The sequence below is a fragment of the Rhamphochromis longiceps genome, linkage group LG12, assembly GCF_057381845.1.
Source record: "Rhamphochromis longiceps isolate RC_006_pf linkage group LG12, R_longiceps_female_GT1.1, whole genome shotgun sequence".
Lineage (NCBI taxonomy): Eukaryota > Metazoa > Chordata > Actinopteri > Cichliformes > Cichlidae > Rhamphochromis > Rhamphochromis longiceps.
In genome coordinates this window covers 38,089,779-38,102,978 of record NC_140568.1, presented here as the reverse complement: position 1 = coordinate 38,102,978, position 13,200 = coordinate 38,089,779, and the positions used below count along the sequence as shown (strand labels likewise).

The window sequence follows — 13,200 nt, the reverse complement described above, 5'->3', positions numbered from 1 at the left end:
CGATGCAATCTTCTAAGAGATATTTCACAGGTTTTAGATTCATGAAGATGGGAAAGGACTAGGGAGGGGAATGATCTAGAGTCTTCAAACTATTTAGCCTACTTGCACCTCTGCCAAAAAACTCCCACTATTTTCCCGCCAAGATTCCCAAATGACTAATATCTAACATCTCTAGTCACCATGTGTAAAGACATAATCACTGCTATTTTTTTTTTTTAATGAACCCGGGTGTGCCTCTTTTACTAGTATTTTTCCTCTGTCACTCTCCCTTTCTCCTGTTTTGTTACTATAAATGGAAAGAAATGCTTAAGCGTTATGGGAATTGTCTCTGTAGACTCTTGGCTCTTTTACTTGGTAAGTAAACATACTGTGACAAACAGCTAACACACGCTGCAGCCATCAGACAGAAACATTTTTTATATTATACATGACAAAAAATATATTATAGAAATGCTATGATAAATGTCACAAGTATAAAAGTAAACGGACTAGGCTCTGAAAAATATTTATATATCAGTTTAACTAAAATCAATATTTGAAAAAATGGACTTTGAATTTAAACCAGTACTAAGTTAATAGGTTAAGCCTCTGTGTCTCCCTTTAACAGGCTCTATGGACCTCTATAAAAAAAATAAGTACAGTACATCCCTACTAGAAAATTATATATTTTAATAAAAGCATATTTTTTATAAAAGTGATATAAATGATCACAAAAATGCAATGTCAAATCTAAATCAAGACGTCTAGAACAAAGACTTTTAGGCAGATGAAACCAAAGTGGAGATGTGTCAATGCAGAGCGTCATATATGGTGAAAATCAAACACAGTAAAAGCACAAATGCCTCACCCCAGCTGTCAAACATAGTGGAGGAGGAGTAATGGTTTGGTTCTGTTTTACAGCCACAGGACCTGGGCGCTTTGCAGTGTTTAAGTCAACTATGAACTCCTCTGTATACCAAAACATTCATGAGTCAAAACTGAGACAGCTATCTGACAGCCAAGCTTGGCCAAAATTCCTCCACAAGAAAATAAGTGACTGATTAAGTGATATAGAAGATCATTGCTTCAAAATATTGCAGCTAAAGGTGCTTCTACAGGCTACTGGGTCATGGTTTGTATTTAGTTTTTCACAAAATCTTTCTTTTTTTACATCACAATAACAGACACAATCTCCTTTATTTGGATATTGACGCTATGATCAAACGAGGCGCCTGTTTCATTCTGAAGGATCAAACGGGCTCCTCCATGTAAACACTGTGTGACGGCTAAGAAAACCGAACCTTTTCTCAGTACATGACATTAAACTGTTACCATGCTCCTGTAAAAAATACTCACAGGTTCACCCGGGAGACCAGCAGGACCAGGATATCCTTTTTGTCCCTGTTGACAAAAAAACACAAAAAAAGCAACAAGTTAAAAGTTAATACTAATAATTAATACTAAGTAAAATGATTGTGCCATATAATATTCCAGTCACAATTCCACAAGGAAGTTCAGTGTTAAGTGCCTTGGAGCAAAAAGACGGTTTATCTTGGAAGGGAAAAAAGTTAAATGGTCACTCGTCAAATTCAATTAATTTTTTCTTTTCTTTTTATCACCTTGCGTTCAAGAGTGCCTCAGTTAAGATTGCAGGGGTTTAAATTATGCTAGTAGTTTCCAGCTGCCTTAGAGAAAATTTGACTTTGTTTTCCTATAAAAAAGTTCAATAAAATGACTTCATAAAAACCTGGAAGGCTTAGCTTAAAAGGCTCCACAGCACAAGCAAACGTAATAAATGTGAAACTAATAAACCACTTACTGCCTGGTGAACCCTGAATAAGGCATTTCTTTACCATTTCTACACAAGAACAATGACATTTTATTTATTGTTGTGGCACAGCTACTTGGCTTTGGGTTAGTCTAATCATTGCCACCGCCGCACCCTGACAAAACAATTCAGTATCATCTTGCATTAATTAAGCCAATAAACCAATTAGGCAGTAATGCGTAAAACCCAAAAGGGTAATTAATGGTCACCTTCATGCCCTGTGATCTCAAATGAGCTTGCCAGCTGGCTACAAAATGTATTAATCTTTTCACAGTCAAGATCTGCGGCAATAAATAAAGACATGAAGTCATCTCTGGGGGGAGAAAAAGTTGATTATCTGAAGTGTAAAGTCATTAGCCACAAGCTGTTTTGGCCTGACAGCAGCAGCACAAATAAACCACAGTCAGACAGAGGCTGAAAAAATTAGTAACTGTGTGTACAGTAAATAAAGTCGACATCAAGAGATCAATGCAAAGCACTCCCGAACCAAACACCAGAGTGTAAAAAGGGACATCAAAATTCTCCTTACACAAACATCCTCTGAGGTATATGGTAGTATCGATGTAAAGGGTCAACTTTAAAGGTTTCTTTACTTAGTTCATGCTGGCTCGGTGAAGGAAAATGCCACTCGATAAAAAAATAATGCAGCTGGGCACATTTTAAAGTTGTAATTTGACTTTTTTGAGCTGACATTCTGTTTTCTGCTGTCTTCTGTGTTTTTGGAGAAAGAGTCTTCATTAGAATTTAAAGTAAAGTGTGTGTTTTTTTTTAATTATTTGTTTGGTTGGCTGTTTTTTTTTCCCGTAATGATTGGCTGTCCAAAGATAGTAAGTATTAATGGACAGCATGAGTCTGGGTTGAAAGTCTGAGAAAGATTGACACTGACAGCCACAGAGCCGATAAGTAAAATCTGGCTGGCAGGTTGACATCTTGAACTGATAAAAAAAGAAAAAAAAAAAGAAAAGCCTTGTGCAACATCTTAGAAATGTGAGCTATCCCACAAACCAATTAAACAAAACTAAAGTTTATTATGTCATCGTGGCGTAAGAACTCATCCTTTAAACAAGCAGACAAAGTAATGCATTCATTGAAGTTTGGTTCATGAACATTCATGAGCTGACTTTTACCAACACTCTGTGATTGTGTCTTAGTTCAAAAGGTCCTCACAAAGAAATAAGCACGCTTTCAAGGACAACTGTCTTTCTGAGATTCATATTTTCTGCACAGATCAAAGCCAGATGTCAGCCGATCGGCCACAGTAATTCTCTCAGACACTGTTATATTCACGTTTTGTGAAACTCCTGATTATTTGTCTATTTATCTGCAGACAAGCCACACAGTGCTGAGAGATGGAAATAATTGATAGGATTTTCGAGGGTAGATGAGTCTCCTGCTGGAGCCAAAGCAATGCAGCCACAAAAGAACAAAAGAATGTGTCTGGGCTTTCCAGCACAGCCAATACAGCCGAGTACAGTAAAAATAGGGAAAAGAAATCTGTGCATGCGTGTCGTATGTGGGCTAAACAAAAATTGGACCACTTTCACGGCTCTGTAAATCCATTGTGTGACACAAAATGGCAGAATCCATTGTGCGAGAAAAAAAGATGGCAAGGTATCATTATCTTCATTAGTTCTTCTTGTTCATGAAGAGCAAACAGTTTTAATTAGTGTAACTCACACCAGATCAACCCTACAGCCAACAGGCGAAGCGAAGCAGCAGCACCGTCTCCGCTGCGTGAAGAATAAGTAACAGATTGTACTTGGCAGACAAAAAATACATTGTTCTTTCCATAGATTTTTAATTTTATTATAACAAAAACCTAATCCCACCTGGCAAGCCTTGGGCTTCTTTCTTGGACAAATCAGCAAATAAAGGTAAGAGAATATTTTTATACGGAGCTGCAGAGCAGGAAGTAAAAAATGTGGAGGAGTGCACACCTAATAAAAAGTTTGAGTGTTGTTGCAGTGTGCCATCATCAGAGCTGGCTGTGTAAATGGAACACAGGTTCAGAACCGGTAGTACTCTTTGCAGAGTTTTGGTTTGACACACACATGCATGAGTCTCTTCTTATTTTACAGCGCAAACCACTGATTGACTCCCAGGCAACCTTCCCATTACATCTTTACACATTTCCCACAGCGAGAAAGGCTGTTTCTGGCAGAAAGCCAAGGGACTGAGAAGAAAACTCAGCGAAAACCGTCCATGAAGCGGTGACAGGTCATAGCTTTGCAGGCTGGTTAGACAGACAAAGGAACAACCCTCGAGGTTCATCAGAGGCAGGTGATGGAATTTCAGCGTAATTGTAATACAAAAGTGCACTATAGGGAGTTTTGCCTTACTTAGTACAATCAAAAAAAAAGTCTAAGTCAAGAACAGCTGCAAGCAATGAGGTGTCTCGTGGCTTTCAGGGGAGCCAAGCTGATTGCTTTGTTTTTATTAGCTGGATACAAACTGCATTTTAATACTTTTTAGGGCTGTCAGCAGTTTCTTGCACAGACACGGGCCTTTTAAGTTTAACGTGAACTTGTGTTACCGGAATCTCACCTGACCTTATAACCAGAACAAGAACAGAGGATCTGTTACAGCTATTTAACCTCCGCAAGGATGCTGCTTTCAGCCTACCAAAGATCCACAATTACCATAACTCAGCTGAAAGAATATCAGCTTTTCCCATGACTCCATGTTCCATGACTCAGAAGACGAGGAGAGGCCTTCCTTTTTTTTTCCAGTTGGAGCCTTCCCCACTACTAAACTGAATTGAGGGAAACTGAGCACACCAGATGGTTTTTCACAGTCAGCCCTGTCTGATTGCATAACAAACTGCTGGCGCTCCCGCCAAAGCATTATTGCACTCATATTATTGGGTCCCAAGTGAGAACACGGCTGTGTGTATGTGCATGCGTCTCAATGAGAACAAAAGTTGCTTATAAGGGGTTTCTCAGATTGTGTAACAGCCATTTTTAATTAGCATTCTTCAGGCATCCGATTCCTGACCTTTCTCTGACCTTTTACTGTACCGATGTAGCTTTTACTTCTTTCTATCTTCACCAGAGTATAAATTTGAGAGCTGCCCACAAGAGGAGCAGTGTGATCACATACTGTCAAGTGCAATTTAAAAGAAGCTTTGTCTGTGGATTTTCTTCCATAAGCTTTTATGACTTTGTTTACTGCTGCAGCAGCCCATCGGGTAACTCATCTCTAACGCTCTCTGCCAAGTTTCCTTTCTTCTGTCTCATTTTATCCAGACTGAAAGCTGTGTGTAACCTGTAAACACTTCAAACTATTTCAACACCATATTAATTCAATTCTTTATTTAGATTCACTGCTGCTAAGTAGGCAGTGCAGGTCGCCTCATTGAAAAATTCCATATGAATATAATACATCTGGATTTCAGTCTGTGGATCCTACAGTGTTTCTGAGATTTATTCTTACTGAATCTGGAGGAAGCTTTGGAAATTAGAGGGAAGAAGTGTCTGTGAGGTCTGCTGGTTACTGGAATGAGCCATAGCTGGAGAAGGCAAGTAAACATTTTTCTAACATTAGCTGCTGTTGTTAGGAATGAAGAATTAGGTGAAACCCTGGCAAGGACAACCTCCAAACCTAATCAACATTTCTCATTGACACATTTCCAAAGATTTCAGGCTCTTTAATCATTAAAGAGCGAGGCTAGTGACATTCTACGTTTTTCTTAATATTAAGAAACTCAATGAAAAGACTTAGCTAGAAGTCGCGTAGACAGGCTTCATTCCTACAGTGCTGCAGTTATGTAAAACTATTATTGTAAAACAAATTCTATGCAAAAGTACGATCAGATTTACCATTTTATTTGTACACTGTGCATAGTAAGAAATCCAGACAAGTGCCAGACCACTTGAGATGTGCAATTACTGTGAGGGGCTTGGGAAAAGGCCAAAGATAAAATGAACAAGGCCACTGAGAAAACACTCTGCTAACCGTCACTCTCTGTCAGGATAACCCAGCGCAGTGGTATCCAAAGAACGTTAAATAATGCTGATTGCGAACAAGACCAGATCACAGCGCTAACCCACATTCATAAGTTGTCCTACTTTTTTAGAAGTACTGCTCTCCAGAGTGAATGACATAACAACCGAGGAAACCATGTAAAACTTTTCACCCGGCAATCTTTATTTTCCCCTCAGATGCCTTCATTATATTTTAGGCCTGCGACACAGATGATGTAACAGGCCTGGTATTCAAATATTTCATTTTCCAAACCAGTGGGGAGCTAGAACACAGGTGTGCTCCTTGACTTCTGCATTATGTTAGGCTGTTTTCCAAACAAGAACTCAAACATTCATGTTTGGCTGAAAACCCCACACAGACCGACAGATTCCACCTTCAAAGGCAAGAGAGCTAAAGAGCGTTCATTTGATTTACGGATCCTCGTTATACAGGACTGAGTCAGTCCTTCATTCTTGATGTGTCTGATTTATGTGTGAAAACACTGTCAGAAAGGAGAAAGAATGGACAGAAACCAAGAATTTGAACTTTCATGGAAGAGAATCAGCAAACTGTGATGGCAATTAATTACTTCCTGGCAGATTTACAAACAAATACATACACAGTTTCAGTTTGTGAGCCAAAGCAGCCGTTTTACCTTTCGTCCGTCTTGGCCAGGCAGCCCAGGGGGGCCCGTGACACCAGGTTCTCCCTAAAATGGCAAATGAGGACACATTCAGTTTATTGACATATTTACATGCCTATGTCTGCGGATAATCCAACAGATTTAAGGAAGGAAATGTGATAATGTGTATACTTTTTGTCCTTTTGGGGATTGACCAGGGGACAGTCCAGGATCTCCTTTTTGTCCCTAGAACATAAAAAAGAGAAAGCATTAATTTTTCATGACGAGTACAACATGTTCTAGTCTGCCAGAGCTTTTTATTGCACAAATTTCAACACTGATCCTCACAAGGTGCAGAGAACTTTGAATTTTATTTTTTGGTTTATATAATCAAAGAGTAACAAGTTCATTAAATTATTGGTGGTTGTATTTACGCAACTGTGCAGTCCATTTATGCCCTCCTGTGACTCAGTTTACATCAAGCTAGGGAGAAGCAATGGGGAGTGACTGTGTACATTCTTCTCCCTTTTCGGGCAGTGGGAATCCTGTCAGTGCGGCCTGGGTCAGCATTCAGTGTTCAATTTTAATAGTGAAAGAACTGCCATGTAATTTGTGCAACCATGTCCAAGTGGAAGCACAGTATAGCATTTCCTGTGTTAGTGGTTATCATAGTGGTAATCAGGTGATGTGATAAAGCACCCAAACGGTACAGCTATAATCAACGAGGTGATTGAAAATGCTGTAACACATTACATTTGACTCCAAGTGTGGAAAGTGTGGAAATAAATCATCCTCTTTTATGACGCACATTGCAGCTTGCAACCAAAGCCTGTTTTCAAAGAAAGTAAACTTCTTATAGCAAATAGCAACAGCACATTAGCATATGAGCATAGATGGAAAGTCATGCATAGTTTTAAAAGAACACTTTTCATTTTTGTACTGGATAATTCCCCCCTTCACAGCATATCGGCCCATTTAAACTTGCATGTTTGTGTCAGTTACCACTTGGCACTGAATAACCTCTTGCAGTTTCTCCAGACTGATTTCTTTATAGTGCAGGGAGCAACACGCATATACAAACACTGTCTTTTCACTCTCCTTGAACTAGATTATCTGAAGGGTTTAAGGGTTGGAAAAAGATGTGGAATTAGTTAATAACTTCTGCAAGCTCAAGACCTTAATAAGCACTTTTACCTTCTGCTGATTTATCCATTTTCTATTCCTTCCTTTTCATTTTTTAAGCCTAATGGTCAGGTACTTACAGTAGTGAGTAAGTGAAAATATTTTTGATTCAATTTATCATAATTACATCTAAATATACAAACAAACAAAAAAACAGCATAGCGTGCTTTCATTTGACTGGCTCGGTTTTTCTAAGTGCAGCGAACGGGGCCAAATCAGACAGTCTGCAGTTTGACGGTTAAGTGCAAATGAGTCAAAATGAACCAGCTCAGGTTTTCTGTTCCAGATAACGCATATTTACTAAATAAGACCTAACAAAAATATAATAGGACTTTTTTTTCTCACAGTTATAGCAGGCCAAACCAAGATATGAGTTTTGGAAAACGCTGTAATTGGATGCATTCAAATGGATTAGGTACGGACGTGAAGTATGGGCAATTTCCGTTTTATTCCAACAAAGTTAAACAAGGAGATCCTTTTATGATAGCAGCCTGACAATTGAAATCAGCTGAAGAGCAGGCTGGTGTCAAGTACATGCAAATGATTGAGACAGAGAAACTTAAAACTGCTGTTCTCTTTTGAAGGGAAACAAATGGCTTTTCAAAGTGGTAGAAGGAGCCAAAAGGATCTGACCTCCGACATGCAAACTAAGTAAAATCCCAAACAAGCATTGGATGACTAGGAAAAAAAAGAAAGAAATGTCCTCAGTTAGAATATGGAGAATGAAGGAAATGTTTTATGCCACATAAAAAGTTTTGCCATTCATTTCATTTCAGTTATATTATACTATCCTGCCTGACTGCAAGTACTTGTATCCCTGAGGGGTTCTCGTTACAGTTTTGCCGAAGGATAATTATACTTTATTCAGCGCTAGCAAGGCCAACTGATGGTCACACCAAATACTCAAAAACACTCAAGTTTCTCATCCGACTAATATAGCACGGTACACTTCAATAGTTGTAAATATCATTTTTTTGTAAAACCTTCTATTTCATTCCAGTATTGTTTATTAGCTATTAACAATGTAATTGTTGGTGCCAAAAGTGTAGCTTGTATAAAAATGAAACAACAGTGCCAATGTTCAATGTGGTGGATGGAATCATGACACCCAGAGCAGAGGAATTAAATAAAAAAGTCTTACTCTTTTAATGTTGTTTTATTAGATAGACTAACATGAATAATCTTCTAGCATAAGTCATGGCAGTCACTACTATTTAAAATGTAGATGTACCTTCATTCCAGGCAGTCCAGGACGACCCGGATTTCCATGGGGGCCAGGAGGACCCTAAAAATCAGAGATTCGTGTGATGAAAGATGACACAGAGGAAATGTAGTCATTAAAGAAGCAGCAAAAGAAAGAAGTCCTACATGTGTGCTATTCACAGATGTGCAGTTCACAATTTCAATGTGTTGTGAGACATGAGGTCCTCTCTGCTTGAGTATGGGTGCCCTGTGCCTGCTTGTCCAGATATGATTGTGATTTTCCTCACCTTTACACTTTTCCGCTGTTTTCTGCAGTCCCACATCATATTGCGTGGTAACTTTGTGCCACAAACTGTAGGAGTATTAAGACCTATCTCTGCCAAATATTTTATCAAATGCGCCATCTCCTACAAAGCAGGGGATGGTAAAGGAAAAAAGAACGAGGATACAAGTTTTATTTTTCAAGTTGAACTTATTAAAAATTCAAGCAGTCTGCAAAAAGAGAATGTTTGGAAAATTAAAGCCACGACTTCCTGAGGCTTTCAAGTGAAGAGTCTTCAGTTCATCTGCACCACACCTTGTGCGGTGGGGATGAAATGCTGAGCATTGGAAAATCTTCTCCAGCAAAGTTGAAAGCAATGAAACATGTTGAAAAGGCCCTGAACGGGAAGCTACTGTAACTTCAACCAGTTCTTTGAGTTGCAAAGAGTTTCCATGAGTTGTGAAGAGACACATTCCCCCCCAAGCTGGAGGTGAAAGTGAGGGATTGAATTACTCTGAGTAAAATAGACAGGGGCCAAAAGGTGTAAGTGTACGGTTGGGTGATCCAGCCAGTTTCTGTCTCTGTTATTTATCGTGCTGTATTATCACACTGTGGAGAGTCCACAGCCTGGACAGTTCCCCTCAAACTGGCCAGACCTCTCCCCAAGCAGACGCTTGCTGCTGGACATATGGAGACACTTAACAGAAGCTCATCTACAGATTTCCTTCTCCTCTTCTAGTCAGACCATTCTGCCTTTCAGCTCAATATGAAAACGTATGGAAGTCATTAGCTTCAGATAGGAAGCAAGGACGAAAGAGAAACTGAGAAAAAGAGAGGTCAGGATAGTGTATTACAAATTACATTCTCACAGTACATAAGGTAAGGAGGCCTAATAATGATGACAAGCTGTTTGGGTGATATCCCAGCAGGGAAAAGAATAATAAGTAGAATGCATACATTTGTCAAAGTGCCTTCACATTATTAATTATTAAAATGAGCCCTGACAAGTGGTCATTTAGAGACCACCAGCACATAACCGCAAGATAATGAATACTAATAAGATATAGAAGCACACAAACACACCTGAGGTCTGCAGATGAAGGGTACCTATGTGCCAGCACTGTGACCAGGTTTATGATGTGGGGCAAGGTTTTTACAGGAGTGGCGCGTGGAGTGCTGCAGTTTTATAGGCCATTAACCCAGAACAGACCTGCTAACGCCTTCTCTGGAGCACAGGGACGGAATTACTAGCTTTTATATGATGCTTATGCAATATAATGTACATTAAAAGATCTTAGCTTATTAATTTTATTGAGTTATGAGCTCGGGTCCTAACTGAGCACTAATTGTTTCCCCAAGATCAGTGGCACGGTCATCAGTACAGCTGGTGTCGTGCAATGACTAATCTGGCCCCAACAACTTAATTTGCAATCATCAAACAGGGTTCTTGTTTCACATTGAAAACAATGGTGACCGACTGAGCCTGTCTGTGTGGAGTTGGCATTTTCTTGACATGTCTGTGGTTAGGACTGAATTCTCTTGATGTGACACTGGCATATGGTCAGTGTTTCTGTTGATGTTCAGGATCATTTCATTGGTGATCAACAAACAGGTGCAACACAGAGCACCTGTATAAAAAAGCCCAAAGCCGACTGTACTTCCTCAGGAGGCTGAGGTCTTTTAACATCTGCAGGAAGCTCCTGAGGATGTTTTACCAGTCGGTGGTTGCTGGAGTACTTTTCTATGCTGTGGTGTGCTGGGGGAGCAGCACAGCAAAGAGGGACTCATCCAGGCTGGAGAAACTGATCAGGAAGGCTAGCTCTGTGGTCGGCATGAAGCTGGACACTCTGGTGACAGTGGCAGAGAAAAGGACATTAAAGAAACTGATGGACATTATGAACAATGCTGGGCATCCTCTGCACACGGCCATAAACAATCAGAAGAGTCTGTTCAGTGACAGGTTGCTTCTCCCCAAGACAAGAACTAACAGACTTAAAAACTCCTTTGTCCCACACGCCATCAAACTGTTTAACTCCTCTCTGGAGGGGAGAGGGAGGGGAAACAGGAGGACAAAGGAGGGGGGAACAACTAAGCTGTAGTGCCTCTTCACCTCACTGTACAATACCTTGTGCAATACTTTTTGTAAATAGTCAACAGTGCAATAGACTCAATACTTGAAATGTGCAATTCACTTGTATTTTTATTTTTTATTCCTATTTATTCTATTTATCCCCTTTGTATATTTTATTTATATTTGTCTCTGTATTTATATATGTGTGTGTATATATATATATATATATATATATATATATATACACACACACACACAGCAGCTGGATAGCGTAGTGGTTAGACTACACGCCTTTGGAACAGAGGATCGCAAGTTCGATTCCTGCCTGGGGCGTCTGTATCCAGTAAGGGTCCTAAGGCTAGACCCCCTATGCTAAGCAAGCCTACCGCAGACATGAGCGAGACAGATAAATATGAAGGCATGCCGGCTCGGACGTCGCCCGGATCAACAAGGTCCGCGTCAGGTGTTGAGGAACCAGGGCACCCTGATGAAAAGTGGGCTACTGGAACAAGAAGGCATCGGTGGGCAAGAGACGAAAACAGGGCGTTGTTGGAATGCTACTATGCAAGTAACCCCGGCGGAAGGGGCTACATGAATAGGATGAGGGACCTATGGATTCTTCGATACCCAACATCCACAATGACGGCGAAACAACTAGTAGCTCAGTGTTCCAACATTCGAAAGAAGGGACTGCTCTCACAGCTAGAGATTGACGAGGTACAACACAAATGCTACGGCAAGGAGGAGTCAGGACGCCAGGTCAGGGGGGAGATATCATCACCCCCACCCGAGATTGGGTACATAGCCCCAAGTGCGATAGGAGAAGGATCGTTGAGTGCGAGAGGAACTGACCTGAAAAATAGGATCATGGCCAAGCTTGAAACCTGGATCCCGCGTAGCCGGTTACCAAGATTACGTGAAGTTCCCTCAGAAGGTCTGCTAGATGATGTTAATGCAGCACTACGGACAATACCTACAACCACGATTACCGACACTAACAAGCTGATCTACAATACGGCAACAGTGATCAGTGAGATGCTTGGCTACAAGTTGAACAGCGACAAGGGGCAGTACCCTCCATGGAGAAGGAGGCTAGAGGGCAAGATCAAAGTAGCACGGAGGGAGGTTAGCCAACTAACGGAGTTGCAGAAAGGTGCGACAAATAAGGTGCCTAAGAAATACAGCAAGCTGTCCATACCTGAGGCCTTGGAAACTGCCAAGCAAAGACTCACAGCCTTGGCCAGCCGCTTGAGGAGGTACACCAGAGAGATAGAAGGCAGGAGAATAAACCAGCTGTTCTCCACAGAACCAGCAAAGGTGTACTCTCAGTGGCAAGGGAACAATAAGAGAACAGCACCACCAAGGCTGGAGACGGAGCAATACTGGAAGAGCATATGGGAGAAGGATGCAACCCATAACGACAATGCTCAGTGGCTAGAGGATCTGAGGGCTGACCACAGCGACCTCCCTGAACAGGGTCCAGTAACCATCACAGTGGCAGATATCCAAGAAAGGGTCTCCAGTATGAAGAGTTGGACAGCACCAGGGCCCGACATGGTTCACGCCTACTGGCTGAAGAAGCTGACTGCACTCCACGAGCGTCTGGCAGCACAAATGAACCAGCTGCTAGTTAACGAGAGACACCCGGAATGGCTAACTGAAGGCCGGACGGTCCTGATCCCCAAGGACCCCAAGAAGGGACCGGTCCCCAATAACCTGCCTCAGTACTACATGGAAGCTCCTGTCAGGCATCATATCGGCTAAGATGAACAGGCACATGGGTCAATACATGAGCGGGACACAGGAAGGAATTGGCAAGAATACCAGAGGCGCAAAACACCAGCTACTGGTAGACAGAACAATCAGCCGAGACTGCAAGACCAGACTGACCAACCTGTGCACTGCCTGGATTGATTACAAGAAGGCCTATGACTCAATGCCCCACAGCTGGATACTGGAATGCCTAGAATTGTACAAGATCAATGGGACCCTAAGAGCCTTCATCAGGAACTCAATGGGGATGTGGCGTACAACACTAGAGGCCAACTCCAAGCCCATAGCACAAGTCACCATCAAGTGCGGGATCTACC

The 13,200-nt window shown here is 41.2% G+C and overlaps 1 protein-coding gene across 3 annotated transcripts in view; it reads right to left on the bottom strand.

Moving 5' to 3' along the window:
• The window catches only part of col27a1b (collagen, type XXVII, alpha 1b), a 71,495-nt gene that overhangs the window by 40,861 nt on the left and 17,434 nt on the right, over positions 1–13,200 (bottom strand). For all 3 annotated transcript variants that reach the window (XM_085426233.1, XM_085426234.1, XM_085426235.1), the window contains 4 exons: positions 8,806–8,859; positions 6,585–6,638; positions 6,426–6,479; positions 1,336–1,380 (listed from right to left, as the gene is read on the bottom strand). In XM_085426233.1, the coding sequence (XP_085282359.1) occupies positions 1,336–1,380; positions 6,426–6,479; positions 6,585–6,638; positions 8,806–8,859 (207 nt within the window). The remainder of the gene's footprint in view (positions 1–1,335; positions 1,381–6,425; positions 6,480–6,584; positions 6,639–8,805; positions 8,860–13,200) is intronic.